Source organism: Durio zibethinus, chromosome 13 (genome assembly GCF_047325235.1).
Source record: "Durio zibethinus cultivar Kanyao isolate XHJ-2024 chromosome 13, ASM4732523v1, whole genome shotgun sequence".
Taxonomy (NCBI): Eukaryota; Viridiplantae; Streptophyta; class Magnoliopsida; order Malvales; family Malvaceae; genus Durio; species Durio zibethinus.
Window position 1 is genome coordinate 23,021,506 of NC_143174.1, and position 25,288 is coordinate 23,046,793.

A 25,288-nucleotide genomic window follows, 5' to 3' on the forward strand; every position below is an offset into this window, starting at 1 on the left:
GCTTAACCAATGCAACTTTCGTGACCACTGACCAGTCAGAAGCTAATACTCACAAATTTCGTTGACTGCGTTCCCTCGTGTTCATGAACATTTCACCCTAACAATGAAGCAAAAACTTATATAAACAGTAAAACTAAGGCTCCACTGCCAAAGAATAAAATATTATAGTATATTGGAAATAGTACAAACCACGTAACTTCATAATTCTACTAGTTGAACTTTTAGTATCTGTTACATTAGACACTTCCTATTTCCACCATAACTTAACATAGCCTGGTAAATATCTATTATAACTTACAAGAGTTATTGTCTCCATTTCCCTTTATAAAAAACAACTTTTTCCCACCCTCATTTTGAGTAAATTCGAGGCAGCATTGATATGCTTGGACTAAATTAAGGTTAATAACTGTTAGCCAGCGATGTTGTAGAAGAAAAGATCACTATTTATTTCTTGAAAGTTAGAGCCATTGAAAAGGTATTGAGGGTCCTGAAAATCAAGATCCATTAAGATTCCTTGATCTTCAGCACCTCCAATGCTAGACCAAGCAGTATAACTGTTCTCCAAAAGAAAGGAAGATGAATTGGAAAGACTTGAAACTTCTTGAGAAGATGACATACTGTAATTGTTATTGGCAGTACTCGAGATATATTCCATAAGCCCTGGCAGTGGAAACTGATCAATTGGGTCCAAAACTAGCCCTGGATAATCATAATTTTGCTGGAATTTCATGTCTGTCATATAAGAAGATGATGCACTGCCATTTGCATTCAAGTAATAATCTGAATTCTCATTAGCATTAGCTTCAGCTTCAGCAGGAATTGAGGCAGAAAATTGACCTGAGATGATGCTGTCAGTAATTGTTATTTCATTCTTGCTGTTTTTGTCGATTCCTATCTTTCCTGCCAATAATCTTTTCTTCAACTTAGTGTTCCAATAATTCTTCACATCATTGTCAGTTCTTCCTGGCAGTCGGGCAGCTATGACAGACCACCTTAACCGAGAACATATAGTATTAAGTTATTCAGATATAACCAAAACCATAAAAAAAAGGGAAAAAAAAAAGTAACTAAACATTTAAGTGTTGAATTGACTTGCCTACTTCCTATGCTACTATAGAGGGAACATATAATGTTGTCTTCCTCCTCGGTAAAGCCTCCATGCTTGATGTCTGGCCTGAGGTAGTTAAGCCACCTTAACCGACAACTCTTGCCGCAGCGTTTGAGGCCTAAAATATAGTAGAAATTAATTATCAACAAACAGCAAGAAAATACATACATATATACATCCTGCCAAGCTTTGAAGAAGTATGGCATGAAATTAAAGAATGTTTCAGGAACAATAATCATCGCTTGTTTTCAACGAAAATCATCATTGGCGTTAACCCCAAGGTCTAAGAAAGAAGTACAGATGAGGAGAAGACAGAGGAAAGAGACCTGCTTTGCGGGGAAGGGCAATCCAATTGCCTCCAGTCCCATGTTTCTCAAGGTAGTTTCTGAGAGTGTTATCTTCATCAGGTGACCATGGCCCTCTTTTCACGTTGGCTTTGTCACAGCATGGAGCTCTTCCCATTGAAACCACTTAGCGATCACACAAATTCAAGCAAAGCACAAAGAGAAATTGAGAGACAGAGAGAGGGAGAGACAGCGCTAAAAAAATGCTAGAGCCACCGATTGCTTGGTATGGGACATGACGTGGTCTTAAAGCTTGATAAAAACTTTAGGAAACTCGACTTTTCCTACTCTTTCATATAAAAAAACCAATAGGTTTATTTCTTCAAATTTTTTGGTATAGTGCATTTTTGTCGTGGGTTTCTTTGTTGGAGAGCCAAGTCAACGCGAGTGCTTGAGAGTTGAAAAGCACGGAAATTTCATGCTCCTGCTGTCATCTGATCTGGCAAACTCATTTGGCAGTTTTTTTTTTTCTTACATATGCAGAGACGAAACAGAGGTGAAGTACTTTTACCTTTGATTAAATTTTACGCGGTTTCTGCTTGTCTCATTGGCCATTTTTTTTTGTGAAAATAAAAAATGCTTTGCTTCGGCCTTAGTAAAACATTAATTAGTGGTGTCCATTTTGGGTTGCCATGATTGATTAAAAAAATTAGCTCATGTGATGGACTGTTTCAACTTAGCTTGTTATCATTCAACGTGTCTTGCGAGAATGATTTATGAAAGTTAAAGAATACAATTCAGCGTAGCATATGATTCATAATTCTAATAAATTTTATTGTGTCTAGTATAATATCATTTTTTGTATAGCATGCTTCATTAATAATTTTTTATATTTTTTATAAAATTTAATTTTTTTATTTTTTCATATGCCACGTATTAACATTAATCCTTATGGTTCATACCATATTAATTCATTTGACTCAAAATTTTTAATATAATATAACACAAATATATAAACCATTCTTGGCACAACCTACGACCATAAGAGTAAGTCGTGTCAAATACGATCAAAATCTTACCTTACCGTGTCATGTCTGACACCCAGCCCATGTACTACCTTTAACATTAATTGTCAGTACAAATGCCCTTTATTAATGAATTCAATATTTTGCAAAGAGTGAACGCAGTATCACAGCAATGATTGAAATTAAAAAAAAAAAAAAAAAAAGAAATGATGCTCCAATAGTTTATTTGATTTATATGTTCATTTATGAGAAATAGTATTTAGTAAATTTAAATTTTATTTATCGTCCTTTTATTAATCATAAGATTAAGATTTTTAAAAAAATAATTGAACCACAATACAGTTTGGCCTAAATAATTGGTCCGTTGTCTTAACTCATAGATGCTTTGAATATATTATTATTATTCCAAAATTGGCCCAGTAGATAGTAAAATAAAAAAATCTTCAACCTCCCTAACAAAAAGAAATGTCTTGGACCAATAGCCTTCCAACCCATTTTCTGGACATAATGGGCTCTGCCCAAAGTACTTAGGTCTAGGATGTCAAAATTAGTAAAAAGATCAGAAAGCTTCTTCAACTAAGAGATTGGGGTTTGGAGACTGGGAAATAAAAATGAATTGAGATGAGTTCCAAAAATCACTTGAAATGAGAAACATTAGGATGCATTTTGCTGCATCTATATTCCAACTAGCTAGCCTGTGAAATCTCCTTCGCGACTGGTTACCTGATTCCAGCAAATTCAAGCTCGTTTGCTTATAAAAAGTTCTCCACACCTTTGAGACTTGAGAGTGCCACATTTTGGAGCTTTTAGCCATGCATTGGATTAGAAGTTTAATGTTGCTAATTATTTCATTTGTTGGTTAGACCAACTTGTTCCTTTTTTCATCAAGTAAGGATGTCAATTTTATTTATATTTAATTAAAAATTTTAATTTTTTATTCAAATGATAACGAAAATATACATTAAATTTTAAGTATAGGAATGGATATAATTTTAAATTTTTTATCGAATACGATAACAAAAACGAATAAAATAATACCCATCATATTTGTACTTATATCTTATATATATTTTTATATATATTTAGTAAATAAATGTTTTATTAAATAAGATATTTTTATTTTAGATTAATTAGAATTAATATATGTTTATTTAAAATATATATTAATATATATTGATAAAAAATTCCATAAATGTGTAAACTATAAAAATAAAAAAGTTAAAAACATAAATATTTATTTTTAATTTTTTTAAAAAAGTTATGAGTGCAAAGATTATTCATATTTATTAATATATCGATAAAAATAAAAATAAATTTAAAATATTGATTAGATATGTGTATAAAAATAAATATAATATAAAAATTCAAATATAAAATATAAAAAATATTCTACCCACCTCATAATCTACTCATTGACTTTCTATCAATAACAACATTCTTGTTGCAATATAAATCTTTTTTTTGTATTTTGGATGAAAGAAGTTTTCAATTATGCAAAGGGGACTTACCTTCCTATTCCTTTAAGTAGTTATGGTAATCATTTTTTTTTAATAATCTTGTAATTTGTTGATAAAATATTAAATTTTTAGTTAAATAATCATAAATCAATTTCAACAGTATTAAAAAAATAAATAAATTGTTGAATATATTGATGAGAAATTTTTATTTTTATCCATAATTGATGAGAAATTTAAATTTTTATTTAAATAAAAACAAAGATGATTATTATATTATGAGATAAAGATAAATATAATTTTAAATTTTTTTTAAATGAAGCCGGATAATATAGCATTGCTTTATATTTTATGTATGTTTTTATATATGTAGTAAATAATTTTTTATTAAAAATGTAAAATATTATTTTGACTAATTAAATTTAATATATTTTTAATTAAAAAATATATATTAATATATATAATTATATAAATGTACAAAAAATAAAAATAAAAATAACTTTTTATTGTTTTTTTTTTAATTTATAAAATGATAATTATTTATTCTTATTAAATATTAATTGAGTATATAAAAATCAAGAGATAAAAATAAAAAAATATTTTACTCATTTCATATTATATCCATTTTTTTTATTTTTAATTATTCAAATTCAATCGATTAAAAATTATGAAATTATAAATTCTGCTAAATTTGTAATTAAACTCAATATCAGTACACATGCTTTGACCGATAAAAAAAATTTCGAAACTTAAAAATTTCTTATCAATAAAAAATTTAAAAATAGTCCCAAAATTAAAATAAGGTATCAACATCAAGATTGTACAACCCCCAACTTTATTTTTTCACCCTATATATCTAAACTGTTTGTTTTAAAAGCAAAATTTTAAGACTAATTTAAATAAAGCCAAAATCTGTTCGAATAAAACCTAACAGACTACCCTAAATCATGGGATAAGTTTGAATTTCTTTTTTACTTTTGTCTTTTTTTTTCTTTTTTTTTCTGTAGCGACAAAGTCAGCTTGATGAAACCATTAACCGATGAAAGCGACTTCCAACTCTTGCACTCCAAATTTTTTTTTATCACTTACTTGGGTTGACAGTAACCTTGATTTGCCGGCAAATCACACTACACGAAACCCCCCTTTTTTTTTTAATTTTATTATTGTATTATTTGTGCCTATGATTTTGGCTTGCTCCTTGACAAAACTATTTTACCACACCCTCTTAGTTTCCCTTTTTTTTTTTTTATCTTAATTTTTTAATGTATATTTAATTATTTACATCAGTAAATATGGGCCCATGCGTTATTTAATTTGAATATATTCAATTTGAAGATTTTGATCAATTTTGACCATGGCCATGATTAAGATTTTGCATTGACATTTTAGGAGGATATCCAAGGACTTTAGGCATGATCGAACCGGCCAAAGTCCTCATAGTTACATGTCTTCGATTTTATTTTCTTATAATGCAATTTGTTTGGATATATATATATATGATTTTATATTTAATGTATTTTTAATATGTAATATCATATATTATTAGTAAAACTTTATTATGATACATCATTAAATAATTTAATTTTAAATATATTTATTTTTAAAATTTTAAAATTAATTTTATAATAAAATATTATTATTTGATTTATCTATAATAATATATTAAATATAAACTTTTTATATATTATATACAAATAAATATATCTTCAAATTTTATTGGAATTTAAGGGTATATTTTTTATTTTAAAATATTTTTTATAAAAATTGAACTCTAATTAATAAATAAATAATTTCTCTTAAAAAAAAATAATCTGACAATTGGGAAAGCATTAAACTTTGGATAGTAAAAAGATTTTTTTTTTTTTTTTTGACGAGTGAATCATGAATTATTTGAATTGTATTAAATTTGAGATAAAGACAGTATCAATAATGAAGTATGTTGGAGTTGGAGCAAACTAATAATTGTTCCCTTGGGGAGAACTCATTGGATCTTTGTGATTAGTTTGTATCTAGCTAGGGCTAGATTTCTAATAGACAAAGCACATGTGTATTCTTTTAAGCAGGTCGTCGGTTGAACGGACAGCATTATCGGTGTTAAAATTGAAGCTGCCAACTAGGGCTTAGCCCTAGAGTTTACAAACGATAATGCCAGATTGCCAGATCGTGTTACGATGATCCTTATGTTTTTCAATTTTCAATTCAGTTTTGTATAGATAATAATTTTAGGTTAATTGATAATAAGATTCAATTTTGTTTTAATATAGAATCACATAAAATTTAATATTTAATAGATATAAAACAACATCATAATAAAATTAAAATTTTAATATCATATTAAACATATAATCTAAAATCAATTAACAAAATAAAAAATTTTAATAATATATAAAATTATAATATATTTAACAAAAAATATAGTCAACAAATTCTTCTAAAACTAAGCTGGTAAAACTTGTTTTACTTCTTCGAGAAAAAAAATTACTGCAAGTATAAATTCCATCGTCCATCGCATAGAAAAAAAATGGTGGGAGAGATGGATGCAGAGGGAGAACAAAGGGTGATGAATTGCCTGCCTAATTCACTGAGCAGATCAAAAGTCAAAATGTCATAACCTAATAAGCAATTAGCTTTAACCAAAAAGAAAAAATCTGGAACAGATACAATACAAAGATCTTATCTTGAAAGAGCTGTAGCAATTAATTTAGTTGACAAATTTTCTTCATCCATATCGGAAAAGAAACGCTAAATATAATGGAAGTTTATAGTTTCAAAAGAAAAAGTAGGTTAATAATTTCAAAGTAACGAAATTATTACACTGTAAAACCATCAATGTCTAAATCGAGCTTTGGTTTGTCATTAAGAATGCCCGTCAAAAGGTGGCCTATATCTAAAACTATGATTCGGTCTATAGTTTCGCACGTCCAAAATCACCGTAGAATTTTTTGTCAAACGATCGGACGGTTGAGACTCCATGAGAGTACCTCGATCATCTTCGTAACCTAACCAGGACGTACCAATCATCTTTTATCAAAGCTGTTGAATAAGATCTCATTTCATGATGTTGCGTGTTGGAAGGGTTATAAATAAAAAGAACAAGTAAAGTCCACTTGTGCATAAACTCTCAGTGTCCTCTTTTCTGAGATGTTTCTTTCTATACCCAGTAGCCACTCAGTCCCTCCTTGACTTGGAACTGAAATAAAAACAAAAAAGCCTTCTCTTTCAGCGATGGATTACAGTATGTAAAACGAATTGCCAATGCTTTTGATTGGTTTTCTTTCCCAGACCCACTTAAGAAAATCCTCCACACTAGCCCAGAAAATCTCCAACCCTTTCTACATTTCACTGCAAAATCCATATTGATGCTGACAAAAATTTTGAGTGTTATGACTTGGTCAAGTTTTACTCCACTTCAAGCATATCATTCACTCTGCAAAGGGTTTTGAGATTAACTACAGTTGAACAGCCGGCTATGGTTTATCATGCTTTTTCCAAAGTCTATGCCTTTTGCATCATTCACATTAGCAATTCTTAAAATATAAAAGAACTGAAATCCTTCAACAAAATATAAAATGCATTAATCTGCAGGTCCACGAGCATACATAGATCTGAAATTTTACATTGATCATTATTATAATATCAATAATTTATACTATTTACTAGTACTAAAAAACGATCAGCAGCTTGGATAACCATTAATTAATATACTTAATAGGCACAAAATCAACCATTATAATAAAGAAAGGGAATAATCAACTGTCTGCTACCTATACAAAAGCACAAGGTTCTTTCTTTACGAGTTCTGATCTTATGAAGCTCATAGAAAATTCCCCAGAAAGAGATTCTAATCCTCACCAGTCACCACCCCACTTCAATCACTTCGTAGGAAATAATATTTGATATTTACACAGAATCTTCAATTTGGTGCAGCAGCTACTCCAAAATATATTCCAGATGTCGAGAATTTTCAGATTTTCTTTTCCTTTAGATACTATTCACAGTGAGAAGAAAACTCAAAATAGATTCATTTAATCAGAAAATAATGAAGACTCACTTGAGCGAGCTAGCTCACTTCCCCTTCCCCTTCCATATATTTTTTTTTTTCATTTCACCAGGTCCGAAATCCAATCCACATCCAGACCTCCAGAAAACTGACCCGGGTTAACCCTCTCCAAAGAATTCTCTTTACTCAGTTTTTCAAACATCTTTGCACGTAAATCCCTTCCAGACTCGACTCTTTCCATCAAAGGTTCTTCTTCACACCCTTGATCCAAGAAATCCAAGTACCCAATACCAGGACGGGTCAAGTTTCGGGTCGGAGTACTAGGCAGGCTACAGAAACCGGGTCGGATAACTGCCCCTCTGGGAGACCCGAACCCAGGAGTAGTAGAAGGAGAACAACCACCTACTTGTGTGCTCCAAGACGAAGGCAAAGACTTAACTTTACCAAGCTGCAAATTCCTCAAAGAAGCCACCATCTTATTAATAGAAGCCGAACCCAGAGAACGACTCAGAGACTGAGCCATAGGTGAAACAGGCGGTGAAGAATCAGCCCGCGGACTCAGCGGAGGAGAACCGGAACCAGAGGAAGACCAAAGAGTCAGTGCTTTTGCACAAGGTGAACCATCATAAGAATCAACAGAGCTAACAACCCTAAGCTGGTCTGGAGTATGAGCAAAGAAACAAACCCGACGCCTACAATCCGGCCCGTCTTTGCATGGCTGAGTCCTGTAACGAGCCGGGTGGAGCCAGCACTCGAAAACCCCATGGGCGAACTCGCAAGCGTCTCCTTTTCGACAGTTTCCTTTCCTGAAATCAGGGCAAGCCGTACCAGAGTAATGATACTTCCTCGGATCCCTCCGACGAGCTTTTTCACCTGGATGTGCGTACGGACACTCAGTCCAGTCATGTGACCGGCCACGTGCACATCTCCGAACTTTGAACTCAAACATCCTGAAATGATCACACGAGTAAGCATCAACAGGAGAATCCGGGTTGTCAAGACCCGAAAGCTCAGAATCCGACTCCACATCCGGTTCATTCGATGGCAAGTAACATTGCAGCGCTGTTAACGCTTCCTGGAGGAAAAACGGGTTGCTGTTATTGCCGAAGTGGTTGTCGGCCGCATTGTAATTGAGAAGAGAGTAAACCTCAGCCGTTTGATCATCTTCAAGGTTAGGCCAAGGTGGAACGTGGATCGTTGGATTGGGACGATGAGTTTCTCCGAGCATCATTTTTCGCTTGATCTGGTGTTGTTTTTTTTGGCTTGTGAGATTTGTATACAGAAACACCGGCAAGCTTTGGTCGTTTATAAGCAGAATCTGGTAGTGGGAAGTAGGGCTGTTTAACCGTGGTTAGATTTAAAAGTAACCGTAGTTCGTTAAAGATCTAGCCTAGGGAGCTATAATTTTGTATATTCCGCTTTCAACTGCGGTAAAAAACGATCTAGGTGGGAGTAGTATTGGTGTTACGGACTTGTTACTTAAGCAGTTTGAAAGTGATTATGGGATCGCCACGTGGATAACGTGGGTTAACGGTGACAAAGCTGTGAGGTGAAGGAGGCTTTGGAATAATTAATCCTGCTACGCCCCGTAGCGTTCCAAAGGCGGTGGAGCTTGAGATCTGCTGGATAAAGACGAGAATTTTCTTTTCTTTTTTTTAACAAGAAAAAAAAAAGGGAAGTACTATTATAGTACAACTAAACGTATTGATAAATCTCCATCTACTTTTATAGTGAGAAAAAAAAAATCTCAATTTTTTATTTGAATAATTGATGAAAAAAAAATTTCATACCGTTATCGTACCATTTTAAAATTGACAACATTGCTCTAAATTTTATATTGAAAACTTGCAAGACTTCGGTATAACATATATATATTTATAAAGATTTAAACTTATGTTTATAAAATACTTATGAAATATATTATGAAACTTTTATGAAGAGTTAAACTCATATTTATAATCAATGTGATATATAAATAAAATTTTTAATTTTAATTATTAAAATTAAAATTTTAATATTTTTAAACATAAATAAAATTTGATATTTATAAATGTAAAAAACTTTAAAATCAAAGTAAATAATTTTTTCACACACATAATGTATATTTTTATAAGATTCAATTTTCTTTTTCTACATCTTACATTTTATTTAATTCCAATTTTTATTTATTTTTACTATTTATATATAATGAGATTGTAGGCATAAAATTGTTGCATTTTAGTGTTTAAAATTTTATTTTAGTTACAATCACGAAAGTTCTCAAATATATATAGGCAGAAGAAAACGATAAAGTATGATACCTTTGCCTCGTCAACTCATTTGTCACTGATGTTTTAACTTTGGACAAATTGTTCCATGTATTTTGATCGTTATGTCATATCAAAGGGTAATGGTTTTGATTTCCTCATATATTTTTCCATTGTCCATTTTGACTATTTTCATCATTTTCTCTTTACGAAATTCGATGTCTCCCATTTTAAAAAAGAAAAGCCAAAGGGAAATATACTAGCGGAAAGTACCATTTGAATTGCCCCATTTGAAGTTCAAGTAAATGATTGTTACAAGCACATTACATCCATTCCTCATCATCACTCTCAATGTTGTCTTTTTGTATAAAGTAAACTATAATTTAATAAATAAAAAATTTATGAATGTTAAAATTAAAATTTATTTTTAAAAATAATTATATAAATTATTAAATTAAATTATCAATTTGTTAGCTCACCCAACAATCATCTTACATGATAATCAATCTTGTTTGTTTTTTATTTAATTTTGTTGTTCCCATTGTTTGAGTTCATTTTGGTTTGTTGAATTAAGATAGTTTTTGCCTAACATGCATGTATTTCAATCTATTTTTAATATAAAAAGCCATAATTTAGAATAAAAGAAGAAATTTAAAATTTAATGAATATTCATTAAATGTTATTTTTTAACTGCGGAAACCCTAGCTTCTAAAAGAAGAAGAAGAGCTAATTCTTTAGCCTTTGTTCTTTGTCCAATTATTGGAATAACCGAAGAGGAGCTTTAGTGCTTTACCAACAAAACTTTTGCATTTCTTTTTTCCATTGTTAGGGCAATTTGTTGAAGTCACCCCTGATTCCTTCTTTAGAAGGGCTGCCAACGGGAGGGCAGGTAGGTTCCCTTTCGGTACGTCGGACACCAAAGGCTTCACCTGATCTCTCTCGTCTAGAGGAATAACTATTCATTTTTGTCGATTCATAACAAAATTATTAATCGAAGGACGGAGTAATAGGAGACTCAAATTTAGGTGTACATGTGGAGGCAACATGGGGCTTGAAATGAATAGAAGCCATTAATCAACGACAAATCATCAAAGGCAGTCTGCCGACTGCTATAAACAGGTTATAAACAAAATAAATAATTTTCTGACGTCCACCAGAAAGAAAGAAAAAAAAAAAACCTTTTCCTTCCGAACATCTGGCAAATTCTGGATTCGTCCACCACACTAATCTCGCCATGAATTTAGCCGTCCATTTTTTTTTTATTAATGTCCTTAAATTATATTAAAATATTAATTAATATGAAATTGACCCATTTTTAATTAATTTTAAATAACAATATATGATTAATAAATACTTTGTTGATATTTCATTAATTAATAAATATCATATTAAAAATTTATAAAATTTATATATTACATTAAAATTTTCACTATTAAAAATCATTGATACCAAATTATTCAATTCCCCTTTAAATTATGCCATGTTTCATTTCCTATTTCTTTCATGTTGGAAATGAGTCATGCAACCTTTTTTGACGACTGTTTCCAGCGTATTCTAGAACAACTTCGTTCACCTCCGCTAATGTGCTCGTTTGGCGCCAATTTAATGAGGACGTTTTTGCCTTAGTTTACATTTATGCCCTTAGTCGAACGGCCTTTTTTGGAAGGAAAAAAAATTGTTTTTACTTCAAAATTCGGTAAGGTTTATTAAATATTTTACTATCTTAAAATTTGTAATAAAATTTTGTTTTCCATTTAAATAAAATAAAATAATTTGATTTTTTATTAACTTTCTTTCTGCGTTCTATCTCATTCTATTTTTAAATCAATATATTAAGAAAGGTTGTAAAATCTCAATTTTCGTTAAGAAAGTACCCTGCAATATACAATAAAATGAATATATATTTTGTAAAAATGAAAAGATTTTTTGGATGTGTAAAATAAAATTTATAAATAAAAAGAATTCATCCTACCAAATAACTGTAACGATAGTTACATTTAAAATAATAATTTTCATTATTATGATTAATAAATAATTAATTTAATTGATTAAATTTATATTTTTTAATAAAAAATTTTAAATTTAAATTTTATTAATAATTATTTATTAAAATTATTTTAAATATATAATTTATAATTATTTATTTTAAATTATTAAATATGATATATTTTATTTTGATTTAAGGACTTTATTACTTTCAATCAAAAATGAATTTAGATTTTAGATAAATTTGCAAGTACCATTCTCTGGGGGAGAATATCGTCAATCGGCAATTCAACGAGTCAACCACCGTCACGTGAAGTTGGATGACAAAAACCAGAATCAGAACAGAGCCCGAAGAAACATTAAAAAAAATAACCGAGGAACACGTGGCACCCCCGACAGAAATCTTATCCCGTCCCGACAAAAACCAAACGGGAGCTCGGCGTACGAGAAAAATCCCCCTCCCTTCCCTTCTCTCAAGGAAATGCAGTACCGATTTTTATTCGTACGGACGATCTCACCTCGTCTACTCCTTTTTATTTGTCTTGGAATAGTTTGAGCGTACGCGTGGCCTCCTGTGTCCTTTTAATTTGGAGCAAAAACCGCCACGACATATGCGAAAACGAATCGTGGCATCATCTTCATGTCCGCCGGCTCTACCTTTACACCTCGAGATTCTCGTGATTTTGACGCTTCATTTTTTTTTTTGCTTTTCATTTCTTTTTTTTTTTTTTTAATTCTTTTCTATTACTAGTAGTTTTAAATTTTATTATTGGGCCATCTGGATTAATGATGATAAATAATAATAGGAAGTTGGTCGTTGCACTACTAATAGTATAATACCCTTTTTCCGTTTTAATTCAAGCAATGGTGAATGAATTGGCTGTGGAATGATAGAGTTCGAATCCATCATCTTCAACAAGTAATTTTTTTTAAAACATTTCAATAAGTAATATTATTAATTAAAAATAACTTAAATACCATTATTTTAGGACAATTCCTACATGTTTTCATATTTTACATTTGAAAAGTGTTAATCAATGTCGAATGGTAATGATTAAGGTAATATTTAATGAGTTATTTTTTAATTTAATGAAAATAATGCATTAAATATGAAATATTTTAATTATTTTTAAACAGTATTTTTACTCCTATCTCACGTGATTCAAAAGGGATTATTACTTTTATAAACCCTTAAAGAAGTGCATGAATCTATAAAATGGAGGAGCAGCTTCCAAAAGTATGGATGGAAACAACGAACTTGATTACTCTATTTCCAAGTGAATAAATATACTATATGTAATTAACCCTAACAGGAGACAGACATTATTGCATGTTTAATGTTACATAACAAAATGCATGCATCCATTTGTGTTTTGGTTCTCAAACTATATGAAAGAGATTGGATTTTCTCGTGATCTTTTTAATGGCGTATGGACACGGTCATTTGCATAAACAAATATCTTCTTCTTTTTCTTTTTTTTTTTTTTAACAACGAAATTGTGGCTTGGTTTTCTCCACTCATATGCAATCAAATCACATCGGATCAAGATGAAGAATTGTATAAAAGCATTAAATCTTCTGCTTGCCATAGCCTATACATATATGCATGTATGTTTGACATTCATCAGTTTGGATCCATGAAACTTTTTCAAGCTCTTTCTCTCTAATTTGTACATGTATAGGTTTACTTTTTTAAATCTTTCTTTCATTGTCAAATTTAACCAACTTATGACACTTTACCTAATTCGCACTAAAGAAAACACTCTAATTGTAAGCTTTTAATTTTATTGACTTAACCTACATAACTTTCAATCAACTTGCATTTCTTTTAGTTACTTGATGCATTTCCCTTTCACCATTCCTCTTCCGCCTTGTAGAAATAAACGTTTAATTTACTCCCTCTTCTTTCTACTTAAAAAAAATAGAAATTAGGCCATGCTGAAAACAAGATCAAACAAAATTTTCCATGCACTTATATAGTGTAACTAATAATTGAAAATTTTCATTAAATATGGCTCATATAGTTATATTTTTAAATATAGTGATCTTTAATTACTACCTTCATCCTTTTTTTTTATCTTTTTTTAAGATATCCTAAAATTATAGATACATTTTAAACATATAATTTTTTATATTTTAAAATTAATTTTTTATAAATTTTTATTTTTCGACATTAAAATTTAAGAAGCTGTAATTTTAAAAAATTTTAAAATTAAATATATAAAAATTTAACAATATCCAAATAATTTGAGATAAAAAAATATGTTTTTTTTATGAATAGTGAAGTCATCTTCTATTTTCTTAAAAGACTTTTTCTTAAAAGACTTGATGCATGGTTGTCTTGTCACTTCGTACATTATTTTTCTTTTCTAAAACTTCTGATACTTTATTGTTTATCTTACTTGCAGTCCAATTTAACTTTATCCATTTGAATTAATCATACTTGTGCCATTAATAGTTTTTCCATAAAGGTACCAATTTGATAATAAAAAAATTTTATATTTGAATTTTAAAATTGTTATATATTTATTTTTTAAAATAATTAAATAAATTAATTAAGTTAAATTTTATATTTTATATAATATTATTTTTTTCTTTATACTAATTATATATTATTATTTCAACAAGAACAATTTCAAAAAGGTAAAAACTAAAATATTTTGTGTTGGCGAAATCAAATGACCTTAAGTGAAATTTTAATTTTGAACAAAAATGAATAAATGAAAGTTTAATCCTTAATTAATTTAAAGTGACTCACAAATAAATTTCAACATATTCAGAGGATTTAATAAGAAATTTACCGAAGAGTGTTATAATAATTCAGGAAAGACGTTTTCAGATCTGCCTCGGGGATAAGGCGGAGGGGAAAATATTTTCTCAATTAAAAATAAGTAGAAGTTTTTATTATTTAATTCAAAAGAAATAATAAACTTTTAACTAAATTAATGATTAAAATTAGATATAAAAATAAATAAAATATTTAAATAAATATTAATTATAAATCTAGAGAAAAATGCATTTATCCTCTTTAAATTATTTTTTATTAATTTTGAAATAATGAAGAGGATTTTTTAAAAAACTGAAAGAAAATATGGGAGGAAAAAAACAAAAAAGAGAGAAAAGACAACACTATTTATCAAATTAAACCCATTTGGTGCCACGAGTCAAGGAGCAAATTCAGGTGGCCCCCCTCGCCGGTCAACATTCCATGATCAGGGTTGAGGATTGACCTGCCGAATTAAATCACCACCACGAGAAAAAAAATTTGTATGTCCACCGCAGAACCAAGGGGCTGTCAACGTTTCTTGGATTCAGAGGATCTCGTGGGGTACGTACGTTGAATTGAAAGTGAAAAGTTTACCGACAAGGGATTGACTGGCCCTCGACGTAAAATTTTTAACTTCGCGTTTAATTAATAATTTTTTGTTAAAATGATCTTAAATACATGATTTATGGCAGTTATTTTTAAATTATAAATATAATATATTTTATTTTGATTTAAAAATTAAATAATTTATTTGTTTCAAATTTGTAATACGAAAAAAATAAAAGGTTGGACAGAGAATTCATAATAAGAAATTATTAAATATATTAAAAGTAATTTTTTTTAATTTTACAAATGTTATCAATAGAGTGATATTTTTTTAATATATTTTTAAAAAATAAAAATAATTAAAAATATATATATTATCTTGTTAATTTTATTTATAAAATTAAAAAACCTCGTTAATAATATATCAAATAATTTTTTATTAATAAATTATTAATACTAATTAATAATTTACTAGTACTAAGTACTAGTAATTTGTCGGAAAGCACCCGCCAAATATCAAGTTCAACTTTAATGCCTTTCTTTCATGGATGCCCTCAAGGGAACATAATTACCAAAATTTTAATAGTTTGGCAATGAGATGATCAACTTGATTTTATTAATAATTGTAGGGTCTATTGATATTGTTAGAGTGTTAAATTTTAATATTAATAATTATATAATTTAATATTAAAAAAATCAACCATTTATTTTCAAGATTTAAAGCCAATTAATTATCGTTGAACCAAACATTGCATATCATTTGGTTTTTTTTTTAAGTTATCACATTTTTTTTTTACCAAAAGTTAATTGATTTTTTTTTTTTTTAAGAGGGTAAATACTCATAAAAAAAAAAGAAAGATGACGTAATTAAAACTCACGCTTATATATCTTTTTTAAAACCTTTTAACCATTAAATTAAAATGTGAAAGAACTAATAAAAAATACTAAGAAAAAAAATACACCATGTAGATATTGGCACCAAAACTCTAATCCTACTTAAAGTTCACTTTGTCTCGTTAAAGAACGGAAAAACATATTTTTAAAAACAAATTAAACTTATTTAATTTAATCAGATTCTTGATTTTGTTTTAATAAAAGATGGGAGGTTCATTTCAAGGGGAAGGCTGCTTATTTCTTTAATTTTCCTTTGATTTTCCAATAAATTATTCTAATCTTATGAAATATTTTCATTTATGGTTTGGTTCAGATGTTTCAAGGGATTTCCATTTCATTACATGATTTCTTGGCCGAAATAAGCACAACCCACCACTAAATTATATATCAATATTATTCAACGATTCATCAATGGATAAGAACATATGAAGGTATTGAAACAGATACTTTGCTTTCCACATCAAATAGATTAAATTTCAGAAAAATATAGCGATGAAACGATGTGACTAAAGAACACGAGCTACACGCCAACGCCCTGTCTCTAACGTAAGTCGCCTTATAGAATCATGTGTAAAATGATGATGATGATGAATGATGATACCCATGTGGGTACGTTACAAGCATTTCAAATTGTATGCTACCATATATGACTTAACTCTTGACATTTTCCCATTATATAATTCATACTTTCAACAATTTTGTTTTGATAATATTTGAGACTTGAGATCTAGTATTTTTTTTTTCAAAAATGTTAAAAAGTTCAAAGTTAAAATATTCGCTCTTTCATGAATTAGATTTATTCACGATCAAATCGAATCAAGTTTAATTGAGTCTAAATAAGATATAAATTTTTTTTAAATTTATGTAAATTTGATTTGATCTTAAATATGTATTTTATTTTTTTTGTTAGGTTCAATTATTTTTTAAAAACTTTATTCAAATTCGTCCAAATCTGTTCATTTTTTTAAATAAAAAAATTTATAATAAATATTAATTATAATAAATTAATAGTTAACAAAATAAAATGTAAAAAATAATTTATTAATTTAATTAGGTATTTGAATATGATTAATATATATATGGCATAAAATATTTATTTATATAAATATTATTTAATTATTTATTTTTATATAATATAATTTATATAATAAAATTTTGATCAAATCAAGCTCAAATTTTAAATTTTATATTCAATATTTAATTCGTTTAAGAAATAAATTTAAATATATTTAATGAACTTAAAATTTATTTCTAATTTTTTATAAAATTTCAAATAAAATTTTAAGTTCAAACGAATAAACCTATCTTTAGATAGGTCTATCATGAGTCAGTTAATTATAATGCATCAAAAGATTTCTTTTGTTTCAATGGGTTAGAAAAACGGATGATTTTTATTTCTTTTCAATGTACTGTAATATTTAATATTTTAAACAATCAAACATTGAATTTTAAATATTTTCTCCATAAATTTGATGGATCACACGTAAAGATGGCAATCCAACATGTTCTCGATGAATTTCGAGCTGACTCAATTTTATGAGGTCGATTTTTTTTTTAAATTCGAGTTTCGGGTTAGGTAATGTTAAAAAATAATCGAGATTGAATTAGATTCGAATTTTAAGTAAATCTGATTCGATCCAATAGTATATAAAAATTTATTTTTAATTAATTTGTTAATTATATATATTTATATAATAATATTTTAAAATATTTATATTTAAAAAATAATATATTATATTTTAAAAATAATATTTTATTAATTTCAAATCAAATCAAATCGAGTATGATTTATATAATATCATATCAATATCAGATATAAAAAAATAAAAAAAATTTTAAATAAAATCAAATTTAAATTTATTAAAATATTAAATTGAATCAAATTCAAAACGAGTAAAATTCACTCCGAATTCGATTCCATATCAACTTTAATCACACACGACCGTTGATGCTTTAAAATCTTTTCTTCATTTTCAAAAGTCTCAACGTAGAAGGATGAGTCATCGTGCTCGATGATCATAAGCATGCGCATCCCCAAAGACTCTTTACCAATGCATTAGATGAAAAACCTGATTAATTTTATGTGTGATCCGATGTCAGAAATGCAAGAAGGGACAACTGATTGATAAAGAAAGATCAGAATAATGGAAAAATCATTTCCTATCAATTTCATATCCAACTTTAATCTTGCCCGCCATCATCCGCATGGTGCAATTTCAAGTTAATTGGCTTTTCAAATTCAGTTCTTTTTTTTTTAAGAGATCATAATTCAAAAATAAAAAATAAATTAAAATTTAAAATTATTAAATACTAATTTTTAAAAATAATTAAATTAAATTCAGCTATTATTTTTATTATGACCACGTCAATATAATAAGCATGGTGTAATTTTAATTACTTTTAAAATTATTAAATGACTTTGACTCTTTTTTGCACGAAATCCTGCCACGTGTTAATCATCAATTGCACGAGGAAAAATCATATGTAAACAGTCTTAATTATAAATGGTTTTTTCTTTATGAAAATTTTAAAAAATGGGAAGGAAATTTTAGTTGAAAATTAGAGATGGCAAAATAGCCTTTTCTCAGTTGTCTATTGTCCTGTTCATGGCTTGGAGGGAAGGGTCGATTGACATTACTTGATTGACAATGTTGCTAAGACAGTACTACATATATACATACACTAGACAAAAGAGAGAGGCCGTGATGTGACCGTACATCACCCTGACTGATATACTCTCTTTATTAAAATTTTTTATTTAAACAAAACAAATAATTATTTTTTATTATATAGAATTTTATTTTTCTCCATCTCATTATTAATTATTGAGAGATCAATTGGATAGATAATAAAATTAATTTTGATAAAATAAAGAATAATGGTATAAATTATTGTAATTATAATTAAAAAAAATTCGCATTGAATTTTTAAATTTTAATGAAAAAATTGTGTTAATTTTTACTAAATGTACCTCATTAGACTTTCATTTGATCTTCATTAAAAATTTTTGAAACTTAACTACACTTCATTGGGAATGCAATTACACCCAAATCCAGCTTAAGTGGAGAAATTTCCTTTATTTGTCAATCCAAGTTTAATATTTATATCCAAAATTTTAAATGGATCGAATTGATATGAAAAAAAATTTCTTTTAATATCATGAGGAAATTAGACTCAAATAGAAAAAGCCTATGAATACCCTAATCACATTCTCAAAAAAATGAATCTTTAAAGATAAAATATCAAATTCTAAATAGTATTCTCTAGTAATAAAATAAACTTACAAAAATTTGAATTCACTTCTGATAGAATAATTAGTGTAATTAGAGGATTCAATTGCGAATTAAGAAAAGTAAATTATTGATTTGATATGTTTCAATGAGAAATGTTGACAACCTTTTATGTGGTTCACGATTATCCTTGAGTTGAGCACATGATTCATGGAAATTTTGTCACGTCTTGGCTTGTTTATTGTAGCTGTAGAACTGGGAACGCAAGATTACGGTGGTGATTCGACACCACCATTAGGCAAAAACAATGTGGCCATCTGACCATATGGCAAAATGGAAAAAGAATTAAATGACAAAAGGATGAGGAAATAATCATGACAATTCCATGTTCAACTTTAAAATACTTTCAAACATCATGCCAATTCACAATTCACATGCAGATGGAGGAAATAATCATGCAATCGGTGAAATTTTGTAACCAGATAGGACTTTTATTTCGGCTTTGGCCAAATGGAAGAGGACATAATAAATCATAATTCCATCCTTTTTCTTTCAAAAACATTCCAATAAATCAGAATTTAATGTATTATTGACATAAAATTTTGTAGGAAATATAAATAAAGTCTATGAGAATGATTCAAGATTGGGACACTGATCCATTAACATAGCAAACGCCTTAGATGCGACAGTACAAGTATAAAAAGATGCAACCCATCGGTTTCTAGTGGTCGTGCTCCAAAGAAAGAAAAATTCTAATGGGACCTATTTTCAGCTAGGTGAAATTTACAGTAATTAAATTTCTTTTAAATAATTTAGAAGTTTTTTTTAATAAGAAATATTACTATTTGAGGGGGGATATACTTAGATATTGAATTAAATATTTAAATATTTTTCTTAAATTGTTTTAAGTTTTCCAAATTAAAATAAAAACCAAGATTTTTTTGGCAAGAATCATGGGGGCGTGGAATCTTTTGGGAGGCAGGAACTGAGCTTTGACCCTAGCTCTCTTGTGCTTTACTCTCCTTTTGGGTAATCATTAGGCCAAGAGCCACCGATTTTATAAGGAAAATGGGTTCCTATCTATCCAAAGTTATGAAACCATTTATGGCAAGGATATGATATGATATTTTTGAGTATACATAAACTATCGGTGTTTGTCCCCGATGGAAGATGGAGCATGCTTGCAGTAAACTATGATATTTAATTAGCTTAGAAAGACAACCCCATAAACTCAAAATCAAATATATTATAATGAGAAGCTATTAGAAATGTGTTCTCAACTATGCGCCAAACTCATGATGGATGCCTGAGATCATGATCCAACAGCTTCAGCGATGGGATGTGCTCAAACAAATATATATATATATATATATATGTGCTGGAGGTCCCAAGGGAAGATTAGAGATAAAATTTTGAATTGACTAAAGCATCGTGAGTGATTTTGATTTCCAGAGAATCTGCCATCGTTGGATGTCATAATCAACCCATAGTATACTGTTTATATTGTTTCTTGGCAGGCAAGATTATTTGGAAGTGCCCTAGGTTTGGTACGGTGTTTGATTTTTTTTTTCCGAAATAGATGACAGGGATGTTTGAATGAATTTGATCGCTTCATTTTCAATTTCTTAGCGGTCAGTTTACACTGACAAGCTAGTAATATGGCATGACCTGATTGATAAATATAACAAGTAAAAACATAGTTTTTATCACATAAATCAAGTTCTTCGAAGATTGGCAGAAACGTGACAGCTTTGAGTAGAAATGACAAAAGAAATTTGCTACGAGGATTGGATCTTTCCGGAGGAATTATTGATTTACAAAGTTTGTCCCGTCCTTCCCTCTGCTAGCAATAGCAAACCCTCCCAAGATTCCTCGTCTTGTGACTGAATTTTATCATCCATCTACCAAGCCGAGGTAACAAGCTCCAAGGTAAGTCAAGCTCCAAGGAGAGTCAGTGATTTTGATGGCAGCAGCCTAGCAGGGCACTGGATTGAAGTGGGGAGAACAGGATAAAAGCTAGAGTGCAAATGAAGCTATTGTATTAAATCCAGAAAGTGCGAAAGAGGGGTTGGGGGGGGGGGGGGGTGTAAATCTACCCACTTAAACTAGGATCAAATGGTTGTTTCCTCCAAATACTGCAATTGGGGCCCAACTGCAACCCACAAGTTGTGAAAGCAATCAGAAAGATAACAGAGAAGGTTGTTTTTAAAAGAGAAAAATATCTATCTGCATGCAATATAATGGTGGCTCCATATTACTTGAGTACTGAACAAGTGCATGTGAACTATAATTCCTTGCTTGCTGTGTTTGAATCTTTAAAGTTGCCTTATTTCTAAAGATTGAGACAGCAAGGTAGGTCGAAACTCTTTATTTTAAAGTTGAAGAGAATGATTGCCTTTTGTTGAACCAATTGTCTAGAGAACAAATCTAAGCTTTTTTGCTTTTGATAATTACGTTAAGCAGAGTATTGATTCGGCCTAAAGCTACTAGGTTCTACAATGAAAATTTCCAAGGTTCAAGGTTTCTTAAACTAGGCTTAGATCAGATCATTCTTAACCCAAGTCGGGCCCTTTGGAGCTAACTTTTTACTCCTAATGACCAGGGCCCATGTGCTGGAGGGCTCATCTCTACCCCAAAAAGGGTAAAGAAAAGTGGCCTAATCCCCAATCTCATAGTGGCTCATTAATCACTTTTCAGCCGAATCATCCATCAGAAAGTTCACTAGTATTAGCATAGTGTTACATGAATGACTGCTTGAGAAATTTGTAGTCAAGCTTACTTGTCGAAGGCAGCGTTCAGATAGATTAAGAAAATTTGAACCCCAACAAACACGAACAAACTAGCTAGCAAGCAAACGAGCTAGCGTTATTAAACTATTAGACGACATAAAGATGCAAATGGTGGCCTGCATGACCAACAACTCTATGTCTGTGGGGACTGCTAGAGAGCTTTATTCCTTGCCTCCTTGGTCTTCTCCTTCACCACTTGAGTTATCAGGAAAGTGCTGAAAGAAAATGAAGAAATAAAAGAGTAGGAAACCATTGTAATATTTACCAGTTACATGAATAATATTTGAAATAGGAAATATGGCTGCCTAAAGTACATGGTGTATTTTCTATATGAACACCTTGTGGATGAGGGAGAGATAGTATGGCTTCACTTCCTCGACGTTGATCCTCACCTTGTTTTTGTTACACAGATCATATTTGCTACAGAGGGAAACAGATGGATGGATGATCATTGATCTCCCCCTACTTATGTGGTGAATCAAATGAGGTTCTGGTTAATTACCTTTGAGTTGTAAGTTAATATTGCTGTCATTTCTTTTATATACGCACAAAAGGAAAGAGAAAACCATGTACACTTGAACATGACTTTGAGCCACTTCAACATCTCCTTGTCCTTATCATTCATCGGGTAAATATAAGATCCAGATCGGTGTACGGCTGTCCAATTCAAAGTACCAAAAATTAAAGAGAATTAAGATTTGATTGATTGGTGTTTTTATTTTTTATTAAAAATATAAAAATATCAACGAAATGAACCAAATTAAATTACTATAATATTGGAATCACGCCCAGGTTTAGGTTCTATTTCATTTTGACAACAATATTACAAGGATTATAGAACTCGACGTAGAATGTCAACATTCTTTCTCAATTTCATTTGGACTTTGGGCTCTAAACACTTTTTAAATTAATGAGCCTTAATAGATTAATCTCTGCATATATCTTGTTATAGCTGACATTTTTCAATCTGAAAGAGAACATTTAACTATGAATCGTAAGGAGATATATAAATTGACATGGTGGTTCATAATAGATTCGTCAAAAGAGGAAACGTGTTACCTAGCAATTAGAAACATACACCACCAAATTATATATATATATATATATATATCTCATCCTATATATTGATTTATCATAAAAAAAAAAAAGGTTCACGAGCTGATAAATGATCAAAATATCAAATGCAGCAACGGCAACCCATTGTGGCTGAGCGCCGGCCAAATGAGGGAGGAAACACAACTTTCCCCAAGTCAGTAACGTTTGCACATTGTAAACATTAGCTTTTTGCACGTGCAATCGTGCATGTGTATTTTTTGTCAGTATACGCATGCAGGTTAGTATAATTAAGCTAGGGCTGGAGACAATTGTAAACCGTGCATTAGGGCAGTGAGATGGAGCCAGTCTTCATCAGGGTAGGCCTGGCGGAAGGCTTAGGCACTCTGGAGGGAGCTGCTCCATTGTGGCTCGTCCAGATCAGGGCCACTCTCGTCGATATTCGTTGAGTAGCTCCCAGCATTCCCAGATGCTCTCATAGCTTGAGAGAAATTAGGGTTGAGTGGCTTCTAACTTTCCAAGTCTCAACTCATTTCAAAGAAAAAGGGATGGCCTTCAAATCCATCTTTAAGAAGATAATAATAATCAAATCAAGTGACAAACATCCAGAAAAAAAAAAAGGAAAAAATGTTTATGTTACATGCGAAAATGACACATGAATATTATATATATATATTTATAATAAGATCATATTTCAAGTGAGAAACAAGGTTACCAATCATCCTATAACCAAACAATTTGACTTAATACCAAGTCTAATTAATATATAGTACTCATTCCCTAATTTTCTAACAAATTCACAAAAGTCTTCCACATGACGGTTTGATCATAGCTAAAGCAATCATTTTGGAAACCACTCAACGCCTTAATTGCAACTCTTATTTATAGTCAATAAAACAATACGTGATTCAACTCTTTTTTTTTTTAATTAAACCATGGGAAACTCTTTCATGAGTAATTCAAGATCAAATGCATGTACCATGTAAATGAAATTATTAACAAAGATTTGAATGCAAAAACTAAAGAAAAATATCTCTAAAATTCAAAATTTTAGATTAGTAGTCATTGTGAACGTAGGATAGCTTTCTCAATTTCAAATCAAATAATATAATCTATTATAGCTTACTTCCATGAAAATCTCTAGTATGAGATGAATGACTTTTCACCGAATTGGAATCATCAGCGGATAGTTTTCAATATGAAGTGAATGACTTTCCATCGCATTGAAATCATAAAAAATTTAATAAAAAACTTAGTATAAATAAAAACTTCAAGAGAATTAACCATAAAAAAAAATTAATTTAAATAAAACCAATCTTATTAAGAATTATGACAGTTTTGATACCATTCTCTTAATTTTTTATAATTCATTTAAAAAAAAATATCCTTCAATTTTTTGTAAATTCATATATTTTTTTTATAAAATAAAATCGTAACATGAAAATAAAAAATATTTATATTACCTTCGCATTTTTCATTTCTTAATCTTAGTGCATGCCATTATTTTAACACTTCATTCTCATCACCCCATCCCAAAAATAAAGAATTTTTCCTTTGGTAACGCACCAACTATCTTATTTATTAGCCAAAGCGAAGCAATGCTGTCGGTTCTAAAATATGCGAAGATCTCTGCTGGCAACGTCTCTGACCTATTTGCAGCAGCTTGCTCCTCTACCGACGTTGACTTTTGCAGCAACGTGACATAATCTCACCCGTCTGATTCGCTTTGTTCTTACCTTTTTTTTTTTCTGATGTGTTTTTGAGCTGTGATTAACACATCAACACGGTTCAGCCGTTGATTTGAAACCCACTCCTCTCCCAACTCCCACCACAAAAAAAAAAAAAAAAAAAATCAAATCTGAGTCGTTGGCCATGACTAGATGCTGCGTCAGTCTGAACCAACTGA

At 29.8% G+C, this 25,288-nt stretch overlaps 2 protein-coding genes across 2 annotated transcripts; both read right to left on the reverse strand.

Moving 5' to 3' along the window:
- Nucleotides 1–174: 174 nt before the first annotated feature.
- On the reverse strand, nucleotides 175–1,738 carry LOC111304188 (transcription repressor MYB6-like). Its single transcript, XM_022900709.2, has 3 exons — nucleotides 1,435–1,738; nucleotides 1,097–1,226; nucleotides 175–992 (listed from the first exon to the last, which is right to left on the reverse strand). The coding sequence occupies exons 1-3, from the start codon at nucleotides 1,568–1,570 to the stop codon at nucleotides 410–412; spliced, it is 849 nt and encodes a 282-aa protein (XP_022756444.2). The 5' UTR covers nucleotides 1,571–1,738; the 3' UTR covers nucleotides 175–409.
- A 5,686-nt stretch (nucleotides 1,739–7,424) lies between these two features.
- Nucleotides 7,425–9,127, reverse strand: LOC111304189 (zinc finger CCCH domain-containing protein 20-like). The gene has a single exon (XM_022900710.2). It carries the CDS (start codon nucleotides 9,100–9,102, stop codon nucleotides 7,972–7,974), a length of 1,131 nt encoding a protein of 376 aa, XP_022756445.2. The 5' UTR covers nucleotides 9,103–9,127; the 3' UTR covers nucleotides 7,425–7,971.
- Between the last annotated feature and the right edge of the window lie 16,161 nt (nucleotides 9,128–25,288).

Excerpts from the sequence above, each read along its gene's own strand:
- LOC111304188 (XM_022900709.2), bottom strand. The coding sequence starts at position 1,570 with ATGGGAAGAGCTCCATGCTGTGACAAAGCCAACGTGAAAAGAGGGCCA. Across the intron at positions 1,227-1,434 it reads TGCCCTTCCCCGCAAAGCAG|GCCTCAAACGCTGCGGCAAG; the intron begins GTCTCTTTCCTC and ends ACTATATTTTAG. Across the intron at positions 993-1,096 it reads TATAGTAGCATAGGAAGTAG|GTGGTCTGTCATAGCTGCCC; the intron begins GCAAGTCAATTC and ends TTCTCGGTTAAG.
- LOC111304189 (XM_022900710.2), bottom strand. The coding sequence starts at position 9,102 with ATGATGCTCGGAGAAACTCATCGTCCCAATCCAACGATCCACGTTCCA.